This window comes from Thalassophryne amazonica, chromosome 6, assembly GCF_902500255.1.
Source record: "Thalassophryne amazonica chromosome 6, fThaAma1.1, whole genome shotgun sequence".
In the NCBI taxonomy this organism is placed as follows: domain Eukaryota; kingdom Metazoa; phylum Chordata; class Actinopteri; order Batrachoidiformes; family Batrachoididae; genus Thalassophryne; species Thalassophryne amazonica.
The window spans coordinates 60,494,852-60,520,843 of NC_047108.1; the positions used below are offsets into that span (position 1 = coordinate 60,494,852).

The following is a 25,992-nucleotide window of genomic DNA, read 5'->3' on the forward strand; positions in this document are numbered from 1 at the left end:
CGCACCTCCAACCTGACTCCCGTTGTTTCATTTGCGCCATTTTGTCGGCTCACTGTTGTTGATTGGGCTTTAGCGAGCTGTACTGGAGCCAATCAGAGGGGAACCGGACAGCGAAGACACGGTAAGGGAGAGCCGATTGAAGCCATTGGTAGTTCTGTCAGCACGGATTGGTTTGTCAGGGACCAACCAAATTACCAACTCTGATAATGCCCCGAAAAAAAATAATGAAGCGACACAGTTTGATTTGGAGCGCTCTTTCTTCGGCTGCTTTAGTGCTTCTTGTTGTTCCTCATGTTGGCCTTTGTGAGGAAACGTGATGTGCTGCGCTCGATAAGCTCGAGCTGAAGCTAACATCAGCTAAAGACTCAAACAAAGGGATGGTGATAAAGATACATTTTGAGCTGGCAACGAGCAACTATCTGTAACATTATGATCAAAAGCTCACTTGTAGTTGAACAGTTCGATAACTCTGCTTTATTTCTGTACTTTGTGTTATTGGCCATGACGTTTAATTTTCTTATGCTAAGTAGCCGTGTTAGCTTCGCCACAATAACATGTCAACCCGTCAGTCAAAACCAGCGCCAGAGTCATTTCATAAAGTCGAACGAATAGCACCAGAAATGTTAAAAACCTAAAGAACCAGTCTAAGCTTTTTTCTTTGTTAACTCATGAATTAGCCATAGTGTCAGCTAAAGGTCACCCGGTGACTGGTATTCACGTTTTGAAGCAAATTCTCCTTTAGACACTGAGACCATGCCTGATTAAAAAGAGAATAATCCCATTTTCAATTCTCAGAAGATATTAGAATTATTGCGCACTGATTAGCTCATTTGGGGGGGTAAACATTGTTCTCTCATTGACTTCCCAAAAGTCAGTGTGGTCAGGTTGAGCTAAGTGTGTGCGTGTGTATTAATATATATATATGCGCGCGCACACACACACACACACACCAGGTTTGCAAATGTGGTCATACTTGCTCCACCTGACCACAGTGACTGGAGAAGTCAATGGCTTACAAAGCCTGTACTGAAAGGTACAGACGGTTGCCCAGTTCCGGATCACCTTTTTTAAAGTCCCGCTATACGGAGCCATAACGCAACTGAATATCCTTTATTGGGTACTGTTGTATTGGGTATTTGGATGTTATCTAGCTGAAGAAGTCTGGATGGGGTAGCACTTCTACTTAAAGTGTGAAGCCGCAGTATGTATGGTGCAAATATTTGCCTGAAATGGATCACTTTGCCTGCTTCTGGATCATGACACTCTGTCACTTTGGGGGCATTCCTGGCATCTGGCTGGAGCCCTTCTAATGCAGAATGATACACACTGTGTATGTGAATGAGTTTTGAACACAAAATGATATAAATTATACTTATTAAATGAGAATTTACTTAGTTTCAGAAGGCACCGTTATACATTTTTACGAGCAAAAAATTAAGTATGGAGGTGAGATTTCTCCCGAATTAAAAAGTAAAAGCCCCCACATTCATGCCCATTTGTGATGTTGAGATGACTCCCAAAGTGCACATTGCTCACAAGTACTGACACGAGGCTGCTGCTTCAGTGATCCACAACCGGCAAATTTTCACGTCAGAGATAAATGCGCACAGTAATTAAAGAGCAAGACATAACACACTGATAATTTGTACCAAAGTAAGTATTTTCCCACTCTAGAACCAATGACACCGAATGGCTAACTCACCTTTGCTACGTCTTAGAGATCGTTACTTTCAAACTTGCAGGAGTGAGTGAGTGAGAAAAAGTGCGCACACCACAGACACCGGGATGTTTTGATTCCTCTGCTGATCACAAGGACGGCTGGATCCAGTCGAGCTTGTGGTCGTTTGTAGACAAAACATCAGTCTTTCTATTGGTACCAAGTATTAGCTTATTCACGCTGATTACGAGAAACAGCGGCGCAAATACTAAGCAGTGATCCGGAATTGGCAATGATCCGGAACTGGGTAAGTGACTGTACTGTACATCTATACACCAATCGCCTGTTTTTGCGCTGTCCCGTTCCAATACAGTTTTGTCTATTTGACTCTTTTTACTTCTTATTGTCTTATTGTTTATGTACCAATAACACCAGATCAAATTCCTTGTATGTGCAAACTTAGACAATAAATTTGATTCTGATAAAAGTGGAAAAAAAAGTGGAAATACTTACAAGTATGAAGTCCTACAGGACAGTGCAATGAAAATATCTATGCAAATATATGATAAGAATATAAGATGATTGTATTGCACGGATAAATTAATATTGAGGTAATGTTTAAAGCAGAGCAGCAGTGACAATGGTACATGTATTGCACATTGTACCTTATATTGATGACTGGGGTCATTGCATGTGAAAGTTCAGGGTGGTGATGGCTCTCGGAAAGAAGCTGTTTTTTAGCCTGTCCTTGCTTTGATGCACCTGTAGCGCCTGCCAGAGGGCAACAGGTCAAACAGCTGGGAGCCGGGGTGTGAACTGTCCTTGATGATGATCTGAGCTCTGCTGAGGCACCGGGTGGTGTAGATGTCCATCAGGGAGGGGAGAGGGCAGCCAACAATCCTCTGCGCCACTTTGACTGTCCTCTGAAGCCTCGTTCTGTCTGCCTCAGTGCAGCTTCTGTACCACATGAAAACACAATACGTCAGCAGGCTCTTGATGGATGAGTGGTAGAAGACCAACAGCAGCTTCCTGTCCCGGTTGTTCTTCCTGAGGACATCCAGCCAATTCTGAATGTGCAAAAAGAATAACTAGATACAACACCTGTTTAATTTCAGAAGACTGTGCAAGGCGTGCAAAGCTACCTCGAGGTGCCGGGACTCAGGCCTTGGTCTTGGGACTCACATTTTCAATACCTAGTGTGTCCCAGGACTCAGGGGCCAAAAATTCGAATACAAACCCAGATGACCTTAACTGTAGAAGCTGGTTGCGCAATGATAAAATGGTTCATAAGATTATTCATTACTTTGCTTTGAAACATATTCTAATATGCATTTTGTGTTCCCATTATGTCAAGTGAGGGTTGTGTCTATATCAAGTCATGGAACAGTACACCACTGCCACTACGACAGCTGGGGAGCAGATCGTGGTGCAGACAGCTAATGGACAAATCCAGCAACAGGTGAGTTCAAAATTGAAGGTGGCTTTAAAAAGCTCACCCTTCCACCTCAGATTCACCATCTCCAGTTCAGGGGTGGGCAACATGAAGTGGCAACACTGTGGGTTTTTCGTCTGTCCATTTTCCTAAGCTGGTGATTTCACTCATGAGTTCTTCACCTCAACTCTCATATTTGAAATCACATGCTGAAGCAATCATTCAGACTGAAAACCCACAGACTGTCAGCCTTTCATTGCATAAGGTTGCCTGTCCATGTTGTAGCCAATTCCAGCATCAGTTTTCCCAGTAATTCCTGTTTTCAGACTGTTATCATGCCTTATCTGCAGACACAGGGCACAGTGACGGCTGTGCAGCTGCAAACAGAGTCGCCAGTGATGACGGCCTCAGGCCAGCAGGTGCAGACACTCCAGGTAGTGGTGTCTCCGCCGCCCTGTTGTCAGTCCCATGACAGTGCTGTGCGTTTGCATGCTCCAACCAGGGCTGGGATTCATGACCTGTTTCAGTACTGTTTGGTTCATCCTCCTTCAAAAGCATGTCGTACAGCTGCCTGATCTGCATGTTTCTCAGCACAGTGTGTTGTGTTTCAGCTACAGGTGTCTGATTGTGTGCTCATGGCTACCAATTGCTAAGTGTTCCTCTGGATTTAAAAACGACATTTATAGATTAATGCTTCTTCAAGAGGAGAATGCCATGGACCCTTTCACTAATTTATGCCACATCAGTTATGCTTGAGCACAAACACCCCAGTGGGTGGAAAGCGGGCACCTGCTAACTGTTGTAGTTACTTTGTTCCTCGGGAGTGTAGCAGTGAAGGATGCTTCAAGCTGTCAAAATACTTGATTTATGTGTAGTTGGCTGTTCAGAACATAGGGATGAAAGTCAAAGGTCAGTGGGTAGGACTGCATGATGTGATGAAAAAGTTGGTGTTTTAATAATGTGTGTTAGTCCAGGATAAAGTGGTTCACTTTTGGACAGGATTGATCAAATGTCAGGGCCACACCGAACCATATATTATGGTGTCAATGAATCACACAAAGTATTAATTCACATGGATCAGCAAATACATTTCTTAATAAATGTTTCTTGCATTTATGATGTATGGAGAGTTCTATTAGATGATCCTTAGGGTTTTGCATGACATGTATAGTACTCACCAGCTCGCAAACATCACGGTTGCTGTATGGTTCTCTGTCCTATTAAATGCCTTCAGAGTTCCTTTGCCATCCCCACAGAAGTAATTGTACATTTGGAGGAAGTCCACCTTGGTAAAATAGACCAGATTCTTGTCACCATGGCTACAGCCCATTTATTTGTGCTTGATCCAGAGCATAGGTGTCTCAGTACTGAGGACAGTAGTGGCTGGAGAAGGCCAAGGGGACCCACACACACACTTCACTTGACTGCAGCGATGGGCAGTTACTTTTGAGAGGTAGAGAAAGACCACTTGTCTGCATGAGTGGTTACTATCCAGGACCCAAGGAGGTTCCATGGGGTGGTGAATGGCAACTTGCAGCACCAGCATAGGCTGCTAAACTTGGTCACTTAATGGCAAGAGTTTGATGGTGATAGCCTATGGACTGGTAGCACATGAGGGTCTGCCGGCCTTGATTCCAGGCTGAGTTCAGGGTTTCACTGTCTTCCTGTGGAGTCTAGCTTGCTCTTGTGATGTTTGTGTCTTAGTTTTCTTCACATTGATCATAGGTTTGGGTGGGAGGCATAATGCTAAAGTTGGCAAATCCTTCTGCAGAAGCGACTGTATGTCTCATGCATGGTCAGCCATGCTTGTTGCCAACAAACTATTTGCCCACTAGATGTGTTTGTGCGCAGATGCAATTGACACAGGAACAAATTTGTGAAATGGTCTGATTAAAATGTGTCACACTGATTCATACTATGTCTTGCAGAAGAATGTTCCTGACTTCATCATAGAATTTTTGGGGGGATCTGTATTCAGTACAGACATGTTCACTTAGATCCCGTATGCTGGTATTATATATCACAGCAAAATGACAACAGGTTTGTCATTGTAGTGTGTTACAACAAGCTATCGGTTGCAAATTGTATTAACTTGCTCTTTCATGGACATCAGTGCCTGTCCATTTTTACACTTGAATACAAATTACCATATTTTCCAGACTATAAGTCAAGCTTTTTTTAAATTTGTTTGGCTCGTTCTTCAACTTATATTTTGAAACACCATACGGTACATCCGGAAAGTATTCACAGTGCTTCACTTTTTCCACATTTTCTTATCTTACAGCCTGATTCCAAAATGTAGTAACCCCCCCCCACCTCAAAGTTCTACTCACAACATTCTATAATGACAACTTCAAGAAAGTTTGTTTTTTTAATGTTGCAAATTTATTAAAAATAAACTAATAATGTAAATAAGTTTTCACAGCGTTTGCTCAATACTTACAGCCTCGGGTCTTCTTGAATATGATGCCACAAGCTTGCTGCGCCTATCTTTAGGCAGTTTTGCCCATTCGTCTTTGCAGCACCTCTCAAGCTCCATCAGGTTAGATGGGGAGCGTCGGTCATTTTCAGATCTCTCCAGAGATGTTGAGTCTGATTCAGGTCTGGGCTCTGGCTGGACCACTCATGGACATTCACAGTGTTGTCCTGAAGCCACTCCTTTGATATCTTGGCTGTGTGCTTAGGGTCATTGTCCTGCTGAAAGATGAACTGTCGCCACAGGCTGAGGTCAAGAGCGCTCTGGAGCAGGTTTCTGTCCAAGATGTCTCTGCCACCACCATGCTTCACTGTAGGGATGGTGCCTGGTTTCCTACAAACATGACGCCTGGTATTCACACCAAAGAGTTCAATTTTTGTCTCATCAGACCAGAGGATTTTGTTTCTCAAGCCCCCGTCACACATAGCAAGAATGTGGAGGAACCATTCCAACACGGCAAATAATGCCATAATCCGACGCAGTCGGGGAAAAGAGGCATGGTCAGCCGTGGTCCGAACGCATCTGGACTACCTTGTGCACACCTGCAGGATGCAGCCAAACATATTTCAAACAATCAGATGACACAGACTGCTGTCAGATGGCACCGACATTGGAGCTGTCACTCACCCACTCACTCACGCAATCAAACCTCTGCTTGTCCTTACATTCCCAGTGCTAAACTGACCTCTCATCAGTGTGTGTCTCAAATGACGGAGTGCGTGCGTGTATGTGCGTAGAACAGGTAGTCCGAGTGATGAGTGTGTGTCCACTCAGCTGCGCGCATATGTTCGCAATGGCTGAATGGGCCGCGTACACCTGCGTGTGTAGAACAGGTGATCAAAGCAGTGTGCGAGTGTGTGGCTGAAATGTTCGCTCAGCTGTGTGTATGTGTTCATAAATGCTGAACCAGCCACTTGGCGTGTGCACGTGGGGCGTACGTGCACACCCATGCACAGGACCTGTCCACCCACAGAGCACACAAATAGGCTGACAGCTGTCAGTGATCGCCTGCTGTTGTACAGTCCAGTGAAAAATCCGTTTAGGTGTTTGATCAGTATATACTTGCATTGCTAGATTTTATTCGTCTGGCTAGACTCTGTAACTGCTGACTGTGCTGGCAGTGTGCCAACTTCTCACATGTGTGCAACTTTCAGATGCAGCCAGTGGACCTTCTCTTTTCTCTAAACTCTTTTTTTATTGTCATTTTACTTGATACGCATCATAACACAACTCCAATTGCATTATCGTTGTGGGATAGCGCTTCGCATGGGATTTATTTATACCAGAGGTGGATTATGCTTTTGTCATCTGATCGACATTGCCAGTACACAGTGCAGCCGGGTGAAAGGGACTTGACCAGCTGTCTGTGCTGTGCTGTGGAACGCCGGGTACCGGAGGTGAGTTACATGTTTATTTATGTCGGCATTTGCTAGACAAACATTTCCACATCATTCCTTCTACAGACTTAGGAGGTGTGTAATAATGTTACAGTGGTGACATCCCTTTCAGCTGCGTTGTTGGGCGCTGCACCGAGCCTCTGACGTGTGCACAGTGCCACATACATGTTATTACATAACATTTCCTTCGCCCTTCCCGGCCAGGGTCCAGTGGAGTTGGACAAACATTGCACAACATGTCGTCAAGCTTTGCTGTGGCCGATCGATTTCAGAGCTCAATCAACCGTGATCAGATTGTTTCAGATGCTGTTTTGATGCCGTCAGAATATGTAAATTGCGGTCAGATAGTCCTCCAATTGCACATGGATTGCTGTCGGATAGGTGTCCCATCTCGACAGCGCCCGGAGAGTTTTGAACATGTGTGTCACACTTGAGCCGCCGGTCAATTTTGACCAACTGTGTCGACTTCCGCAGATGGCTGTCAGAACATTATGGAACTGAAATCCGACACTTTTCAAATATGCGCTGATTCATAATTCCGACGCCACTCTGCATGATACCGGCTGTGTGATGGGGGTGTCATGGTCTGAGAGTTCTTCAGGTGGCTTTTGGCAAACTTCAGGTGGGCTGCCATGTGCCTTTTACTCAGGAGTGGCTTCCATCCAGCCAGTGCACCATACATGCCTGATTGGTGGATTGCTGCAGAAATGGTTGTCCTTCTGGAAGGTTTTCCTCTCTCCACAGAGGAATGCTGGAGCTCTGACAGAGTGGCCATCTGGTTCTTGGTCACCTCCCTGAGTAAGGTCCTTCTACTCCAGTCGCTCAGTTTAGATGGTGTGTCCAGCTTTATAAAGAGTCCTGGTGGTCCCAACGTCTTCCATTTATGGATGATGGAGGCCACTGTGCTCATTGGGACCTTTATGTACCCTTCCCCACATTTGCCATTTGAGACAATCCTGTCTTGGATGTCTACAGACAGTTCCTTTGACTTCATGCTTGGTTTGTGCGCTGACATGCACATGGAATCAACTGTGGGACCTTATATGTAGACAGGTGTGTGCATTTCCATGTCCAGTAAACTGAATTTATCCCAGGTGGACTCCAATTAAGCTGTAGAGACCTGAGCTCAATTTTGAGCTTCATGGCAAAGGCTGTGAATACTTAGCTTCATGTGATTTCTTTTTTTTTATATATATATATAAATTTGCAAAAATCTAAAAAAAAAACTTTTTTCACATTGTCATTGGGGGGGTTGTACATTTTGGAATAAGGCTGTAACATAAAATGTGGAAAAAGTGAAGCGCAGTGAATACTTTCCAGGCGCACGGTATTTTGCATTATTATCAACAGCCACTAGATGGCATCTGACAAACTGCTTTTGTATATTGACGGAGTTACTGTCTGATCCATATTCTGGATCAGATAGTGGCGGTAATCCCAACTGCTGTAAAACAAGAAGATCTGAAAGAAGAGGATATGCTGGGTCTTAAAAAATTACTGAAACTAATAAATCATACTTTCAAACTTGAACACCACACTCTGCGTGTGGTTGCACTGTCTGGGGTAGCCAGAACAGCAACAAGGACCACAGCTAGGCTAAGGTAAGGCTGACTGTAATGTTTTAAAAATGTATAATCAGTTAAAGCTAATTTACATTTTGTGAGGTTAGCTTTTGCTTGGTAATGCAATATTTGCATTATAAATAAATAAACTATCGATTTAAATTATTGTTGCATGAAGCAGTAGCACCAAATTTCAGAAATAAATGTGGTTTATAGGCCAATGTAACATATACTGTATATTTTTTTTCTCTTCATGGCACATTTTTTGACAGATGCAACTTGTAATCTGGAAAATATGGTTTGGTTACAGTGCCTTGTCTAACTGCTTTTATGCAACTAAAGTTCAAATGATCTTCAGCTAACCTCTTAATTCAGCAGTAATATTCTGGAAAATGCACAACCATTGAATACAGAGGTAAGAACATTCTGGTTCAGTCCCTGACACAGAATGGCTTGGTTGACTGTGTACTATATATGAGCTACAGCAAAGCTGTGTAGTCTGTGATATTACTGTAAGTCATCATTGCTGCTATCCATGAGGTCATAGGTGGGGAAGTTTCTGATTTACTTTAATGTCAGGAATGTACCTGTTCCACAATCTCATGGTCCAGTCTTGACAGTGCAGCTCCAACAGTTGCTTGTGTCTCTGTGTAGGTCCAGGGGCAGCCGCTGATGGTCCAGGTCAGCGGTGGGCAACTCATCACATCATCAGGCCAACCCATTATGGTGCAGGCCATGTCGGGGGGCCAAGGTCAAACCATAATGCAGGTCCCTGTGTCTGGAGCCCAAGGACTACAGCAGGTGAGGAAAGGCTGTAGTTATTAGTTTAGATATACTTTAACAGAAACATGGGTTGGATAGAAAATATATGTTTTTATTGATTTTCCAGATTCATGGCACACATTTACCAGTTAGTGCTTTTGTAAGTTACATTATTGTTGCTAATGATAAATCCATCTGTCATATATATCTTTGTTTTAGCACAGCTGTTAGATGGCTTCACTTATGAGGGAGAATGATGCATAGTTTTTATATATTCACTTGCAGAATGTTTCTATGGTTGAGGTGACAAATTTAATTATTGTGTTATTAATTTACAATTTTAATGAGCATTTGGGGAGGTGATGGTCTAGTGGTTAAGTGTTGGGTTTGAGACCAGAGGATCCTTGGTTCAAATCCCAGCCTGATCAGAAAATCACTAATGGCCCTTGGGCAAGATCCTTAATCCCCTAGTTGCTCCTGGTGTGTAATGAGTACCTTGTATGGCAGCACCCTGACATTGGGGTGAATGTGAGGCATTATTGTAAAGCACTTTGAGCATTATTTGTAACTGTGTGTTTGTAACTGTATCTGTGTGTAGATACAGTTAGTGCAGCCGGGGCAGATCCAGTTACAGGGCGGTCAGACCCTCCACCTGCAGGGCCAGCAGGGTCAGCCTCAGCAGATTATTATCCAGCAGCCCCAGGCAGCCATCACCGCTGGACAAAACCAGGTGCTGAATTCTGTCCAGTCATGTTGTGTAACTGGACTGGCAAATCTGTTTAGTCAAATCACTATTACATAGTTATTTTTGAACTCACTTGTGGTTCTGCAGGGGCAGCAGATCAGTGTGCAAGGCCAACAGGTGGCCCAAACAGCTGATGGACAGACCATTGTCTACCAGCCTGTCAACGCAGACGGCACAGTACTACAGCAGGGTAACCACAATTTTTATGTGCTGCTGTATGTTTTCAGTTGTGTTGACATTATTAAGGGAATCACTGCTGACTGTGTGCAGAGAATAAGAATAATAATGATGGCCTATGTTTGTAGGAATGATCACAATACCAGCAGCCAGCTTGGCAGGTGCCCAAATTGTACAGGCAGGGGGTGCCAACACAAACACCACCAACAGCAGTCAAGGCACTGTGACCGTCACCCTGCCAGTCTCTGGCAACATGGTCAATGCAGGTGGAATGGTCATGGTAAGACCCTATACAGAGGTACACATCTTTGTTTTAAATAGTCTTACATGAGGGTGCACAGTGGGGGAGGTCAAACAACTTTTACAAGCATGAAGTGTAATTGTCTTTTATCTTCTTCCCTTCCTAATGACTTGCACAAGCATTATACTGTGTAGTGCTGTGGCCAAACTTGTCTTATTCTATTTACTGTGTTGGCTCAAATATGACATGTTTTTATTATTATTTTTCTTACATTTGGTTTCAAAAAATATTTTTCAAAAATAATCAGGGCTATCTTATATTCACACCAGTGTGGTAAGTGATAAATTCCTAATATACCATTCATCTGTTCAGTAATTGCATTTCCCTGTCCATAGTGCTTATACAACCCCTGGCAAAAATTATGGAATCACCGGTCTCGGAGGATGTTCATTCAGTTGTTTTAATTTTGTAGAAAAAAGCAGATCACAGACATGACACAAAACTAAAGTCATTTCAAATGGCAACTTTCTGGCTTTAAGAAACACTATAAGAAATCAGGAAAAAAATTGTGGCAGTCGGTAACGGTTACTTTTTTAGACCAAGCAGAGGGAAAAAAATATGGAAATTTTGGAATAAGACTGTAACATAAAATGTGGAAAAAGTGAAGTGTAGTGAATACTTTCCGGATGCACTGTAAGATTAATTTTCTTGTCATAGGTGGCAAGTAGTGATGCCTGTATGTCTTGGCCTCTTTCAGATGGTGCCTGGAGGTGGTGGAGTACCCACAATGCAGCGTATCCCCCTACCAGGAGCTGAGATGCTTGAAGAGGAGCCTTTGTATGTCAATGCCAAGCAATACCACCGCATCTTGAAGAGAAGACAAGCCCGGGCCAAGCTGGAGGCTGAGGGCAAAATCCCTAAAGAAAGGAGGGTAAAGCACCTTTGACATTATCTTTCACCATGTGGGTATCTTCAAACATTTACTGCAGACTTGCTAGCTCTGGTTCATGGGTCCATAGCCAGTTTTTAATGACTTGGAGTTAAGTAAGGTGGCAAAGCAACACTTCAGTCTCAGTGTACCATAGCTTACGCAAAAAATGTATGCTAATCTTTGCTAAGTGGCAACTATAGACACATAGGAGTAAATTAAAGATAGCAGGCAAATAAAACATTTGGAATTATCTAATCCCATTGAAAAGTATTTATTATTTCATCATAATGATTACAAAAAGGTATAGCGGGTACTGTCTATGGCCTAACGGTTTTGAGTTATAGGATTAAAAATGTCAGAAAGTGTAGCGATGGGCAATTTCAGTTTGCACAGGAGACACCCACAATATCTTTTTTACTTTGGGTAAAAAAAGATGGAAATTATTTGTTGATCTGATTGCATTTGAAAATGGAGTAGTTTTTACTATTTGGTATACTTGGCCTGCAAACGAAAGGGCAAACAGACACTCTAAGGATCATAAGCAAAATGCAGCATTTCCAATCCAATCCAATCCACTTTATTTATAAAGCACATTTAAACAGACTCGAGTCTCCAAAGTGCTGCACAGCAAAAGCATAGACACGCAAAATAGTAATAATAACAGTAAAATAGATAAGATAAAATAATACATAAATAAATAAAACCATGATAAAACAATAAATTTCAATAAAATAGAAATAAAATAAGACACAAGGACCGTACAACTCACGCGGTGTTAAAAGCCAAGGAATAAAAGTGGGCCTTAAGATGGGACTTAAAACACTCCACAGTGGGAGCAGATCGGACGTGTAGGGGCAGAGCGTTCCAGAGTCTGGGACCGACCACGGAGAAGGCTCTGTCCCCTCGAGTTTTAAGTCTCGTCCAAGGCACCATGAGCTGGGACTGGCCCTCGGACCTCAAAGCTCGTGCTGGAGTGTAAACCTGGAGGCAGTTGATGATATATTGCGGGGCCAGTCCATTCAAAGCTTTAAAAACAAACAAAAGTATCTTAAAATCAATTCTGAAACGTACAGGGAGCCAGTGCAGAGAAGCCAAAATTGGGGTAATATGCTCACGCTTTCTGGCCCTTGTTAAAAGTCGAGCCGCTGAATTCTGGACTAACTGCAGTCTGGAAAGTGCGTTATTTCATCAGTGTTTTATGTTTTGGTAAGCAAGACAATCGTATCAATTTGTTGTTAGCTGATGAACTCATACAGCAATACCTCCACTAGATGGCAGCATACAACAAAGATTTCCACTCTAGCTGGAAAGCCATGAAAGAAAGTTGCATCCAGGAATGTTCACAAGCAAAATGTTAATCAAAATGAAGTGGCCCCACAATAAATTAACCCACTTATTCACACTGGGAGCAACTGGGGATTAAGGACTTTACTCAAGGGCCCTTAGTGATTTTCAAATGGAAAAGCACTGTATAGATTTGTGTGTGTGTGTTCTCATGTAAAATAAGAGGATCTGGGTTATTTCTGTTACATATGTCACAGAGGTGTTAAACAAGCTATGACATAAATTCATCTTAAATCAGGAGAACATTTGTGGGACTTTGGAGATGTTATGCTTAAGAGGATTTTGCACAATATGACCATTTCATTGTTAAATCTGTCCATTGAACATTTAAATCTAGATGACAAGCATCATGAATCAAACATTTTTAAACAGGTTTAAGCCTGTCAGAGCTCAGTGTGGCTGATAGGAGACCGTAGTCTCATTTGAACCCTCTGTGATATTGTGGGATTTGACCACTTCCGAGGACCTCCATTTAATATATACACACTTCACACGGATAAATGGTGTACAGCTTTGTACAGTCAGGAAAGGGTGTTTTTTTTGTTTGTTTTTTTCCGGTTCCCGGTGGAGAGGAAAAGGTGGGAGGCGTCGTGTCAGTGTTAGCCTGCACAGCTAACCAGAGTAGCTCCTTTCCCTCACCTGAAAAACTGCCTCGACACATTTGTGCTCCGGATCACAAACAAACACACGTGTCACACACATGTCCATTTTCCCACCACATAGTCACTTTTTCTTTGCATTTTCACTTTGTTTGTGTGTAATTTGCCCAAAACCCCACTGTGGTTTGTACCCCGGAAGTAGAGAAATGACGTCATATGTGTCATATTTTACCCCTTTAGCTCCTGCCCCCAAACGAGACTGCACTGCCCTGTTAGCAATCATTAAAGCCAAACGCTTTGGTAAAGAAACAAATTCCCACAACTGAGATAAAATAATGACAGTTATTAAAGCAAGTTAACTTGGAAAGGTATTTAATGTGTACTTTACCTGCTTGTCTCGTTCAACATGAGGAAACATTAACAAGGCTGTTTTAACCACATGAACTAAGCCGCACTGTGGCTGTGCTGCTGCGTGAATTTCTTGCTGCTATTTAAAAAAATAAGTACTTCTAATCGGGTGTTTTTGTTTAAACTGTGCAAAAAGTGTCCAAAGGCACAGACATCTAACCCAGTTATTGATCTCACAAATACTTTATCTACTGACCAAGTCAGTGACATTGAAACAAAAGTGTGATCAATCGTGATTTTTTTTTTAATTAATGCTCTAATTAATTAATGTAAATTAATATGTTATTTTGTCAGCCATAATAAAATAAGTGATAATAACAAGAAATGATGTGTGATGGTGAAGCACTCACCAATGGCAGAAATGTCCAGCACAGTGAAAAACCTCCTGCCTGTCTCGTCGGTAAATCGACTTATTAGCTCGGAGTCCGAGCCTGCGAGCTTCTCAGGGGTTTCAAACGCAGCATTGATGGATGCCACAACCTCTGTTTTTCACAGTTGCATATGATGTAAAGTTTGTAAACTTGTAACATGCTGAGCACACCCGGAACACATAAAGGCTGCATTGAAAGCTCCGTTTTGTGCAAAATATTGAATATTGAGTCTGGAAGAGAAGATAGACTCAGACTCAAACAGAAAAAAAAAAAAAAAAAATCGCTCCTTTCCCCATTTGGCAGAGCATCACCCAAATCACCCTTATGAACAAGTCACTCCTGCTGAGCTCAATGAAATTGAATCCATGGAGGGAAAAGTCCCAAAAGCATGAGGAGGCGTATTCTGTAACCATCCTTTGCCAGCCCCATCTGGAAACATGGAAATGGGTGTACGAGGTGTATTAGAAAAGTATCCGACCTTATTTTTTTTTTTCAAAAACAATATGGATTTGAATCACATGTGATTGCGTCAGACAAGCTTGAACCCTCGTGCGCATGCGTGAGTTTTTCCACGCCTGTCGGTTGCGTCATTCGCCTGTGAGCAGGCTTTGAGTGAGGAGTGGTCCACCCCCTCGGCAGATTTTCATTGTCATGAAATGGCGGAATGATTTGGGCTTTTTTTCAGAAACTGTTAGAGACTGGCAGCTGGAAACCATTCGAAATATTTATCTGGCTTTCGGTGAAAATTTTACGGGCTTCACAGAGAATAAGGACTGTTACTACAGCTTTAAGGACGCTCGGCGCGCCGCGCTCTGTGCCGCCATCGAGAGCCACAAACCACCGGATCATTTCTAAATGGATGGCTCTGTGGATCCGAGACCGTCGTGTGCACTTTCTCTGGTTATCACAAGAGCTGGACATCAGCCATTTTCCGGCAGATTTCACTTTTAACAAGAGATTTTGTCATGGAAAGCCGAGCAGAGGCTTCGCGCCAGAACATGTCCCGTGAGGCTTCATCACGGCATTGCTGTGCGCCATGCGGCACCGCTGCGACGCGTGAAGCCTCCGCTCCTCTTTCCATGACAAAAACTCCTGTAACAGTGGAATGTGCTGTTCATTTCCAAACTGGACGCTGTGTTTTATCCGGGACGTCGTCTGACTAGCACAGGAATTGTGAAAAGACGTGGACATCAGCACTTTTTTGACACATTGAGACAGATGTGCGGAGGAATTCCGCGCGTTGCGGTGGTGCCGCATGGCGCAAGGCAACGCCGTGATGAAGCCTCACGGGACATGTTCTGGCATGTCCAGGCACATCCACAATTTCTCGGATAATCACTCGATGGAAAAACCACCGACAGCTGTCTGAATGCCATCTCAAAGCTGTCCTGTGAGACCAAAACGGAGGTGTTCCTTTGTCTCGCTCCATCAGCAAATCGGTCGTGACGCGCAAAGCCTCCGCTCGGCTTTCCATGACAAAATCTCTTGTTAAAAGTGAAATCTGCCGGAAAATGGCTGATGTCCAGCTCTTGTGATAACCAGAGAAAGTGCACACGATGGTCTCGGATCCACCCGTTTAGAAATGATCCGGTGGTTTGTGGCTCTCGATGGCGGCACGGAGCGCGGCGCGCCGAGCGTCCTTAAAGCCGTCCTTAAAGCCGTCCTTAAAGCTGTAGTAACAGTCCTTATTCTCTGTGAAGCCCGTAAAATTTTCACCGAAAGCCAGATAAATTTTTCGAATGGTTTCCAGCTGCCAGTCTCTAACAGTTTCTGAAAAAATTCTGATGGGAAAAAAAGCCCAAATCATTCCGCCATTTCCTGACAATGAAAATCCGCCGAGGGGGTGGACCACTCCTCACTCAAAGCCTGCTCACAGGCGAATGATGCAACCGACAGGCGTGGAAAAACTCACACATGCGCACGAGGGTTCAAGCTTGTCTGACGCAATCACACGTGATTCAAATCCATATGGTTTTTGAAAAAAATAATAAGGTCGGATACTTTTCTAATAGACCTCGTAAGTGTTAAACTTCAAACAGTTAGTGTTGATAATACATAAATTGCTTCCATCTGGTCAAACAACTGTAACTGAAACTAATCAGCTAGCTTTAGCTTAGCTTTGGTGCAGTTGTTAAAAGCAGGTTACATATTTTTTTTTCATTCACACTATGTCAAAAATGTGTCAACTCCCTGTATCCTTACTTGACCACATTTTAATATACCTAGTAATAAGTTGTTGAATACCAAAAGCATGAAAGTAGATGATAACAGCAAGTGTAAAGCAGAAAGTCATGAAACAGTCTTGTTTTAAACAGTTCATTTGATTTGAATGTAAGGACAAAAATCAATGAATACAGATCCACCACACTAAAGTTTGGATCGGAAGCTGCTATAATACATGTTCAGTAAGGCCGCAGTCACGCTACAGTAAAAATAGGATGGAAACTTCCTTGCGATCAGAATAAAATGGTGGTCGCCTGGTGATTGTAGTGAATCGTGTTGCTGCTGGCAACCCGGTCGTAAGGAGTTGTTGCTACCGCTCAATCTCCACAATGGCAGAGTCACCTGAAAACATCTGCAGGTGACAGGACTATAACTGATAGCAGAATTGATCTGATGGGTGTAATTTCTGACTAACTTGCTTCTATGAGTTATTTATTACCTTGTGAGTGATGGGTGTAAATTGCGTGGGTCAGTGTGCTTCTTTTTTAAAGCAGGTGATCTGTCCACCTGTCATACATACTGTGTTTGGGTTGGTTCACCCTTTTTCTCTGCGGTGTGGTGCATGGAGGAGTACAGAGGTAGGTTCTGGGTTGACTGTGATTTACTATCCATTTGAGATATCTCAAGACACCTCCCTCTCGCGTAGCCAAAAGCAGCATTAAACATAAGGTGGACATAAATTGAATTACAGAATATATATTTATATCAGACAGACATTCAGTCACCTTTGTAATATAACAGTAATAACAAATTTAGACAAAGCTTTGAACAAAATAAATGACATTTAAGTAACCCGTACCTGTTTGAGATATCAAAAAGAGAGACTGCAGTGAGTACTTCATACAATCAGGGTCCAAGACACCTCCCTTTACAAGAAAATAAGGTGCAAAATAAAGAAAAATTAGTACAAACGTGATGCGAATTTAACAGTACTGTAAAACACCAACTCAAGTTAGCTTACTGTATATTCAAATAAAACATTGATTTCGACTCAGATTTGCCATATAACACTTTGTGGTTTAAAAAAAAAAAGACATTCTCACTCAACTAGATGTACAAATATATCAGCTATAAAACGTGAATCAACCAAGAAAAATGTTTTATATCAGGACCAAAAGTATTGCACATCTAACCTCTCGCATAGCCAAAAGCAGCATTAACCGCTCTCACGTGCGTCGGGTCAACGTGACTGCTACGTGAGCTGTGTTCAAGTGCAAACGGACAAACTTACTGCCCAATTCAAACAGGTACTAATACAACAATAACTGATTTATGACTAATGTGCATAACATTAATGACTGATTTGGTGGGATTCGAAGCATTACTCAAAGTAAGATTATTAACCTGTTACATTCACACAAGATTAATATTACCTAAATATCTGATGTAATTTCTTTGGGTCAGTTTACAAAAGGTGAAAGGCACAGACTGCATGGATGTGCATAGTCCGTGTTGCATGCTGATGTGGCAAATTACTAAGGATTTCTGGTAATAATTATTTCACCTCACCTCCCCATATAAAGACATACAATAAGGGGTTTATCAGTCGTTCATACTGCATGCATAATACGATTTTCATGGAGGCAGAAGAGGAAATACTTTGCAGCTTTTGTGTGCTGACCACATTTCATGTTCATTATTAAGGTGAGAAACCAGACCAGTTTATAACTCAAATGATGCTGAATGAAGTGAAATCTTCATTATTTAATGAATAGTATTAATAATATATTTTAAATTAAATGAAATTTGGTCAGTGCTCTTGCGTAGTTTGTGCTACCTCTGCACAGAGTCAACATGGTGCCGCAGAAATGACAGACTGCAGCAGATTTGCCCTGTTATCCTAAATATCACAGTCATTCACTGTGTTGTCCCCATTAACTCACACACCTGTGGCAGGCGACTTGGCACCACACTCAGTCATACGGCCGTTTTATTATTGTCCGACTGCGAAACTGACTGTGGGTGGCTGCAGACCTGGCCACTGTCTTCAACATACCCATTTCAGGGATTCTTGGTTGCAATGTGATAAGGTGATGGCACACAGTTGCATTAATTTTAATTGCCCCTCCCTGAGCCTGGTTCTGCTGGAGGTTTCTTCCTGTTAAAAGGGAGTTTTTCCTTCCCACTGTAGCCAAGTGCTTGCTCACAGGGGGTCGTTTTGACCGTTGGGGTTTTACGTAATTATTGTATGGCCTTGCCTTACAATATAAAGCGCCTTGGGGCAACTGTTTGTTGTGATTTGGCGCTATATAAATAAAATTGATTGATTGCTGTCTCCAACCGCTGTTTTTCCTGGTGCAACTGATACCTAAGACAGGTTATCCATGTATTTATTTATTTATTTGTTTATTTGTGGCAGAAATACCTACATGAGTCCCGTCATCGTCATGCCATGCAACGAAAACGAGGAGATGGAGGACGTTTCTTTTCGCCGAAGGACAAGGATGACATGTCTTTGACCCTATCACAGGTAAAAGTTGTTTGTAGACAAATCATTTCACTTAAAAAATCATCGCTTGCCTTATCGATACCATATCACTCTACAACCCCTGGCAAAAATTATGGAATCACCGGCCTTGGAGGATGTTCATTCAGTTGTTTAATTTTATAGGAAAAAAGCAGATCACAGACATGACACAAAACTAAAGTCATTTCAAATGGCAACTTTCTGGATTTAAGAAACACTATAAGAAATCAGGAAAAAAAACTGTGGCAGTCAGTAATGGTTACTTTTTTAGACCAAGCAGAGGGGAAAAAATATGGAATCACTCAATTCTGAGGAAAAAATTATGGAATCATGAAAAACAAAAGAACGCTCCAACACATCACTAGTATTTTGTTGCACCACCTCTGGCTTTTATAACAACTTGCAGTCTCTGAGGCATGGACTTAATGAGTGACAAACAGTACTCTTCATCAATCTGGCTCCAACTTTCTCTGATTGCTGTTGCCAGATCAGCTTTGCAGGTTGGAGCCTTGTCATGGACCATTTTCTTCAACTTCCACCAAAGATTTTCAATTGGATTAAGATCTGGACTATTTGCAGGCCATGACATTGACCCTATGTGTCTTTTTGCAAGGAATGTTTTCACAGTTTTTGCTCTATGGCAAGATGCATTATCATCCTGAAAAATGATTTCATCATCCCCAAACATCCTTTCAATTGATGGGATAAGAAAAGTGTCCAAAATATCAACGTAAACTTGTGCATTTATTGATGATTTAATGACAGCCATCTCCCTAGTGCCTTAACCTGACATGCAGCCCCATATCATCAATGACTGTGGAAATTTACATGTTCTTTTCAGGCAGTCATCTTTATAAATCTCATTGGAACGGCACCAAACAAAAGTTCCAGCATCATCACCTTGCCCAATGCAGATTCGAGATTCATCACTGAATATGACTTTCATCCAGTCATCCACAGTCCACGATTGCTTTTCCTTAGCCCATTGTAACCTTGTTTTTTTCTGTTTAGGTGTTAATGATGGCTTTCGTTTAGCTTTTCTGTATGTAAATCCCATTTCCTTTAGGCGGTTTCTTACACTTCGGTCACAGACGTTGACTCCAGTTTCCTCCCATTCGTTCCTCATTTGTTTTGTTGTGCATTTTCGATTTTTGAGAAATATTGCTTTTACGTTTTCTGTCTTGACGCTTTGATGTCTTCCTTGGTCTACCAGTATGTTTGCCTTTAACCTTCCCATGTTGTTTGTATTTGGTCCAGAGTTTAGACACAGCTGACTGTGAATAACCAACATCTTTTGCAACATTGCATGATGATTTACCCTCTTTTAAGAGTTTGATAATCCTCTCCTTTGTTTCAATTGACATCTCTCATGTTGGAGCCATGATTCATGTCAGTCCACTTGGTGCAACAGCTCTCCAAGGTGTGATCACTCCTTTTTAGATGCAGACTAACGAGCAGATCTGATTTGATGCAGGTGTTAGTTTTGGGGATGAAAATTTACAGCGTGATTCCATAATTTATGCCTCAGAATTGAGTGAGTCCATATTTTTTTCCCTCTGCTTGGTCTAAAAAAGTAACCGTTACTGACTGCCACAATTATTTTTCCTGATTTCTTATAGTGTTTCTTAAAGCCAGAAAGTTGCCATGTGAAATGACTTTAGTTTTGTGTCATATCTGTGATCTACAAAATTAAACTGGATGAACACCCTCCGAGGCCGGTGATTCCATAATTATTGCCAGGGGTTGTATTTTGAAAACCAGAGACTTGATTTTTTTTTTTTTTTTTTTTTTTTTTTATGGATTGGGGACCTGAGCCAATTCCGCTTCTTAAAACCTCATATATATATATATATATATATATATATATATATATATATATATATATATATATATATATACACGAGGTCTGTCCAAAAAGTATTGGACCTTTTTATTTTTTGCAAAAACCATATGGATTTGAATCACGTGTGTTTGCATCAGCCAAGCTTGAACCTTCGTGTGCATGCGTGAGTTTTTTCACGCCTGTCGGTTGCGTCATTCGCCTGTGAGCAGGCTTTGAGTGAGCACTGGTCCACCCCTCTCGTTGGATTTTTATTGCGAATAAATGTCTGAACGATTTGGAGCTTTGCTGCATCAAATCTTTCCAGAAACTGTGAGAGACCTCCAGGTGGACACCATTCGGAAAATTCAGATGGCTTTCAGGGACCATTTTATGGGGATTACACAGATTAAGGAGTGCTCCAGCCGGTTTAAAGACCGCCCACAGCGTCTGAGAGCGCGGCGCACTCCGACAGGCTGACACCCCGCTGAAATAACCAGATCATTTCCAACGTGAAGTCTTTGTTGATCCGGGACGTCGTCTGACTTCCACAAAAAAGGCATAAGGCGTGGACATCTGCACTTTTTCGGCACATTCCACTGTTACAGGAGTTTTTTCATGGAAAAAGAAGCGGACGGATGCGCCACCGTGCCGCTCATTGCGCGGGACAAAACCACCTCCGTGTTGGTCTCACAGGACGGCTTTGAGATGGATTTCAGATGGCTGTCGGTGGCTTTTTAGTCGTGTGACTAACCAAGAAATTGTGCATGAGCTGGACATGCCCCAACATGTCCTGTGAGGCTTCATCACGGCATTGCTTTGCGCGGAATTCCTCCGCATCAGCAAAAAGTGCTGATGTCCACGTCTTCCGCAATTCCTGTGCTAGTCAGAGGATGTCCCGGATAAAACACAGCGTCCAGTTTAGAAATGAACGGCACATTCCACTGTTACAGGAGTTTTTGTCATGGAAAGAGGATCTGGTTGTTTCAGCGGGGTGTCAGCCTGTTGGAGTGCGCCGCACTCTCAGACGCTGTGGGCGGTCTTTAAACCGGCTGGAGCACTCCTTAATCTGTGTAATCCCCATAAAATGGTCCCTGAAAGCCATCTGAATTTTCCGAATGGTGTCCACCTGGAGGTCTCTCACAGTTTCTGGAAAAATTTGATGCAGCAAAGCTCCAAATCGTTCAGACATTTATTCACAATACAAATCCGACAAGAGGGGTGGACCAGTGCTCACACAAAGCCTGCTCCCAGGCGAATGACGCAACCGACAGGCGTGAAAAAACTCACGCATGCGCACAAAGGTTCAAGCTTGGCTGATGCAATCACATGTGATTCAAATCCATATGGTTTTTGCAAAAAAATAAAAAGGTCTGATACTTTTTGGACAGACCTCATGTGTGTGTGTATATATATATATATATATATATATATATATATATATATATATATATATATATATATATATACCAGCCCTTCCACCATTCAGAAGATTCAGACGTGTGACTATCCGAGAAATTGTGGACGAGCTGGGAATGTCACAACATGTCCTGTGAGACTTCAACACGGTGGCGCTTTTGCTGCGCCATCAGCTTCGTGCCGAAGCCATTGGCATGAATTTTGCTGCAACTCTTTTCATGGCAAAATCTTCTGTCACAGTGGAATGTACCGAAAAAGTGCCGATGTCCACCTCTTCCGCAATTTCTCAGATAGTCACACAATGGTCCCACATCACCACAGCGTTCACTTTGTAAATGATCTGGTCATTTCAGCATGTTGACGCCGCCCGGAGCGCGTGCGCTCTCCACCGTTGTGCAGCCGTCTTTAAACCGGTTGTATGGCTCCTTAATCTGTGTGATGCCCATAAGATCGTCACCGAAAGCCATCTGAATAATCCGAATGGCTTCCACCTGGCTGTCGCCCAATTTCTGGCAAAATTTGATGCAATCACGCTGCTCCAGTTGTTCTGCCATTTTCCTTGCAAAGAAAAAAGACGAGAGACTCCACCCATCCTCACACAAAGGCTGCTTACAAGCAAATGACGCAATCAACAGGCGTGAAAAAATTCACGCATACGCACGAAGGTTCAAGGTTGGCTCATGCAAGCACACGTGATTCAAATCCATCAGGTTTTTGCAAAAAATAAAAAGGTCCGATACTTTTCTAACAGACCTCGTGTGTGTGTGTGTGTGTGTGTGTGTGTGTGTGTGTGTGTGTGTGTGTGTGTGTGTGTGTGTGTGTGTGTGTGTGTGTGTGTGTGTGTGTGTGTGTGTGTGTGTGTGTGTGTGTGTGTGTGTGTGTGTGTGTGTGTGTGTGGAGAGAGAATGAATAACCTGGTTGTGTTCTGATGGTCTCAGTGAATCCTCTTTCCACCTTCTGTCATTCAGCAACAGGACGTAGGCCATGGGCCGGCAGACGAGACAGTGGCTCAGATGATCAGAGTCTCATAGCACCGTCATTTTCGGTGAAACTTCTTCTGTGAACTTCACCCAGTCTGAGACTCTTTGCTCCAGCTGAACCCATCTGTCAAACCTTCTCCTTTCATTTGTGCTGCCTCATGCCCTGCCCCGTACGCCAGATCACAGTGCCACCACTGGAATTATTTTGACAGCTCTTCATTCCTGCCCTGGTCTTCCAGACACCTGTCTATGTGGTGTGCCTGTGGTGTTCTTGTCTGACATTTCCACATAAGCACTTCAAACTGGCTTTCTGTTTTTTGTTGTCCAAGCTGTGTGAAGCGGGGAGGGCGGGGCAGTCACACAGAGGAAGTGGCAGCTGTGAAGCCATACTCAAAAAGACCCTGAGAAATTGTCACCAGTGGAGATTTGTTGGTTTAAATACTTTTGGCAAGTAGGGTTTTTTCCTTTCTTGGTTGAATTTCAGTGTTAGTTGACATTGTGGCATCAAAATGTAGTTTGAAATGCTTGTGTCCCATATATATTTTATGTGGTGTCCTTAATTTTGAAATGACTTTTTTTTTTTTTTATGCTCATGAACCAGAGGAACGTTGTTAAATTGTATGTCCACTGTACAAAGTCTTCACAAACATGAAGATATTGTACTTATTTTTTCTTTTTCTTTCCCGGTGAGTGCCTGTTTCTGTGGTTGGACACTTGTGATATGTAATGTTTACAGAAAAATGTCAGACTAGTTGCATAAATGTACACATTTCTGTCTACATAATAATTATGGCTTTTTTTTTTCTTTTTCTTTTTTAAGCTGCTTAAATACTATCTTGTAATTGCCCACCCCTTTCCCATAATGAAAACAAGGTTGAACATTGATTTGGTTACAGTTAATAAAATTTTATGGAGTGATATATTTGTGGTTAATTTATCGTTTCCATTGTGTCTTCTGACTCACTGGATAGAGTTGGTGTTAGTAATATTATCTGATAGCATAAGCCAAAAGCTGAGACCAAGAAGAGATTTGATTCCAGCTGGTTTTGTGGCTCCAAAATGATGGTGCCAATGCTCTTTCAGTTGTTCAGTGTTTGGTATTAGATAATTATCCAGATGTGCTTAGTGTGACAGATGACTGAAGCCAGAAGCCAAGTGGTTTTCTTTTCTCACATTCATTTTACACCAAATGCAAAAGCAGCTCTGATTATTGGGCTGGATTTTAATTTGAAACATAAATTGAGTTTTAGATTTTGACTTCTAATCATGGTAAAAAGATAAACATTAAAAAGCAGCAGCACTGAAGCTAGTGAAATCATGCCTTTTTGTATCATTGTTTTATGCCAGCTTCTGGAGACATGAAAAAAATCATGGAAGAATTAGTGAATTTGTCTCTGGTCTATTTGTACTTACTCAAAAAGTTCTGTTTGTGAAGGATTTCATAAAAGTCCTTTAGACTGCTGGCTTGTTTTCACTTGGGGTCACCGCAGCAGGTCCAAGGTGGATGTGCATATTGAATCACGTACATATTCATAGCCTTTGCCATGAAGCTCAAAATTGAGCTCAGGTGCATCCTGTTTCCACTGATCATCCTTGAGATGTTTCTGAGTCCACCTGAGATAAATTCAGTTGATTGGACATGATTTGAAAAGGCACATACCTTCTACATACAAGGTCCCACAGTTGACAGTGCATGTTAGAGCACAAACCAAGCATGAAGTCAAAGGAATTGTCTGTAGATCTCCGAGACAGGATTGTCTCAAGTCTTCTGGGGAAGAGTACAGGTACAAGATTTCTACTGCTTTGAAGGTCCCAATGAGCACAGTGGCCTCCGTCATCCATAAATAGAAGACGTTTGGATCCCAGGACTCTTCTGAGAGCTGGCCGCCCATCTAAACTGAGCGATCGGGAGAGAAGGAACTTCGTCAGGGAGGTGACAAAGAACCTGATGGTCTCCAGCATTCCTCTGAGCATCAATCCACCAATCAGACCTTTATGGTAGAGTGGCTCTCAGACCACAAGAAACAAAATTCTCTGATCTGATGAGACAAAAATTGAACTCTTTGCTGTGAATGCCAAGCATCATGTTCAGAGGAAACCAGGCACCATCCCTACAGTGAAGCGTGGAGGTAGCATGCTGTGGGGATATTTTTCAGTGGCAGGAACTGGGAGACTAGTCGGGATTGAGGGAAAGATGAATGCAGCAATGTACAGAGACACCCTGGATGAAAACCTGCTCCAGAGCGCTCTTGACCTCAGACTGGGGCGACGGTTCATCTTTCAGCAGGACAGTGACCCTAAGCACACAGATAAGATATCAAAGGAGTGGCTTCAGGACAACTCTGTGAATGTGCACAGTGTCCCATGTCCATGTCCTGCATGTGTTAACGCAGCGAGGCGCACATTCCGAGTTTCCTGCGTTTTCCATGCAAATAACGTTTCATCACCACTTATGGCTAACAGGGTGCTTTTTGCTGTACATGTTATTAAAGAGCTAAGACGCACATATGGATGACTTGTCATCAGTGCCCCTGCGGGATGTGAAATCGATGTCTGGACCCCTGCGTGCCTGCTGAGCAATTTTCTCTGTTCTGTGCACATGAAGCTGTTTCCTGCGATTGCCATGTACTGTATGCATATGACATGCTTTCTTGTAGACTGATGTTTCCTTTGTGTGTCCCGGCTGTACATACAACAGTGCTGTATATAAGGTCTGTGAAGTAAAGCATTTACGACAACGATACTGAACAGTGAACATGTACAATTAATGAGTGAAATAAACGGCGCAAACTTGCATTGACAAAATCAGGAAACTGTGTTTCCTTCATCCAGCACAAATTCTACAAGGGTGATGCCGACATGATCGCAATCTCCACAATGTTCTTGAGTGGCCCAGCCAGAGCCCAGAGCTGAATCCGATTAAGCATCTCTGGAGAGATCTGAAATTGGCTGTGCACCAACGCTCCCCATCCAACCTGATGG

At 42.6% G+C, this 25,992-nt stretch overlaps 2 protein-coding genes across 5 annotated transcripts in view; both read left to right on the forward strand.

Moving 5' to 3' along the window:
* nfyal (nuclear transcription factor Y, alpha, like) lies at positions 1-23,928 on the forward strand. Of its 4 annotated transcripts, none has more exons than XM_034172255.1 (10): positions 1-121; positions 3,012-3,116; positions 3,440-3,526; positions 9,179-9,325; positions 9,885-10,016; positions 10,119-10,221; positions 10,337-10,488; positions 11,207-11,380; positions 18,685-18,795; positions 22,999-23,928. In XM_034172255.1, exons 2-10 carry the CDS (start codon positions 3,036-3,038, stop codon positions 23,059-23,061), a joined length of 1,050 nt encoding a protein of 349 aa, XP_034028146.1. In that variant the 5' UTR covers positions 1-121; positions 3,012-3,035; the 3' UTR covers positions 23,062-23,928. The 4 variants fall into 4 exon arrangements, with proteins under 4 accessions (XP_034028146.1, XP_034028149.1, XP_034028147.1 ...); XM_034172258.1 differs by having other exon boundaries at positions 23,005-23,928; XM_034172256.1 differs by having other exon boundaries at positions 3,440-3,523.
* The window catches only part of LOC117512250 (heat shock 70 kDa protein 1-like), a 20,068-nt gene continuing 4,489 nt past the window's right edge, over positions 10,414-25,992 (forward strand). The window contains exon 1 of the mRNA XM_034172254.1: positions 10,414-10,420. The gene's annotated coding sequence lies outside the window, so the exon portion shown is untranslated. The remainder of the gene's footprint in view (positions 10,421-25,992) is intronic.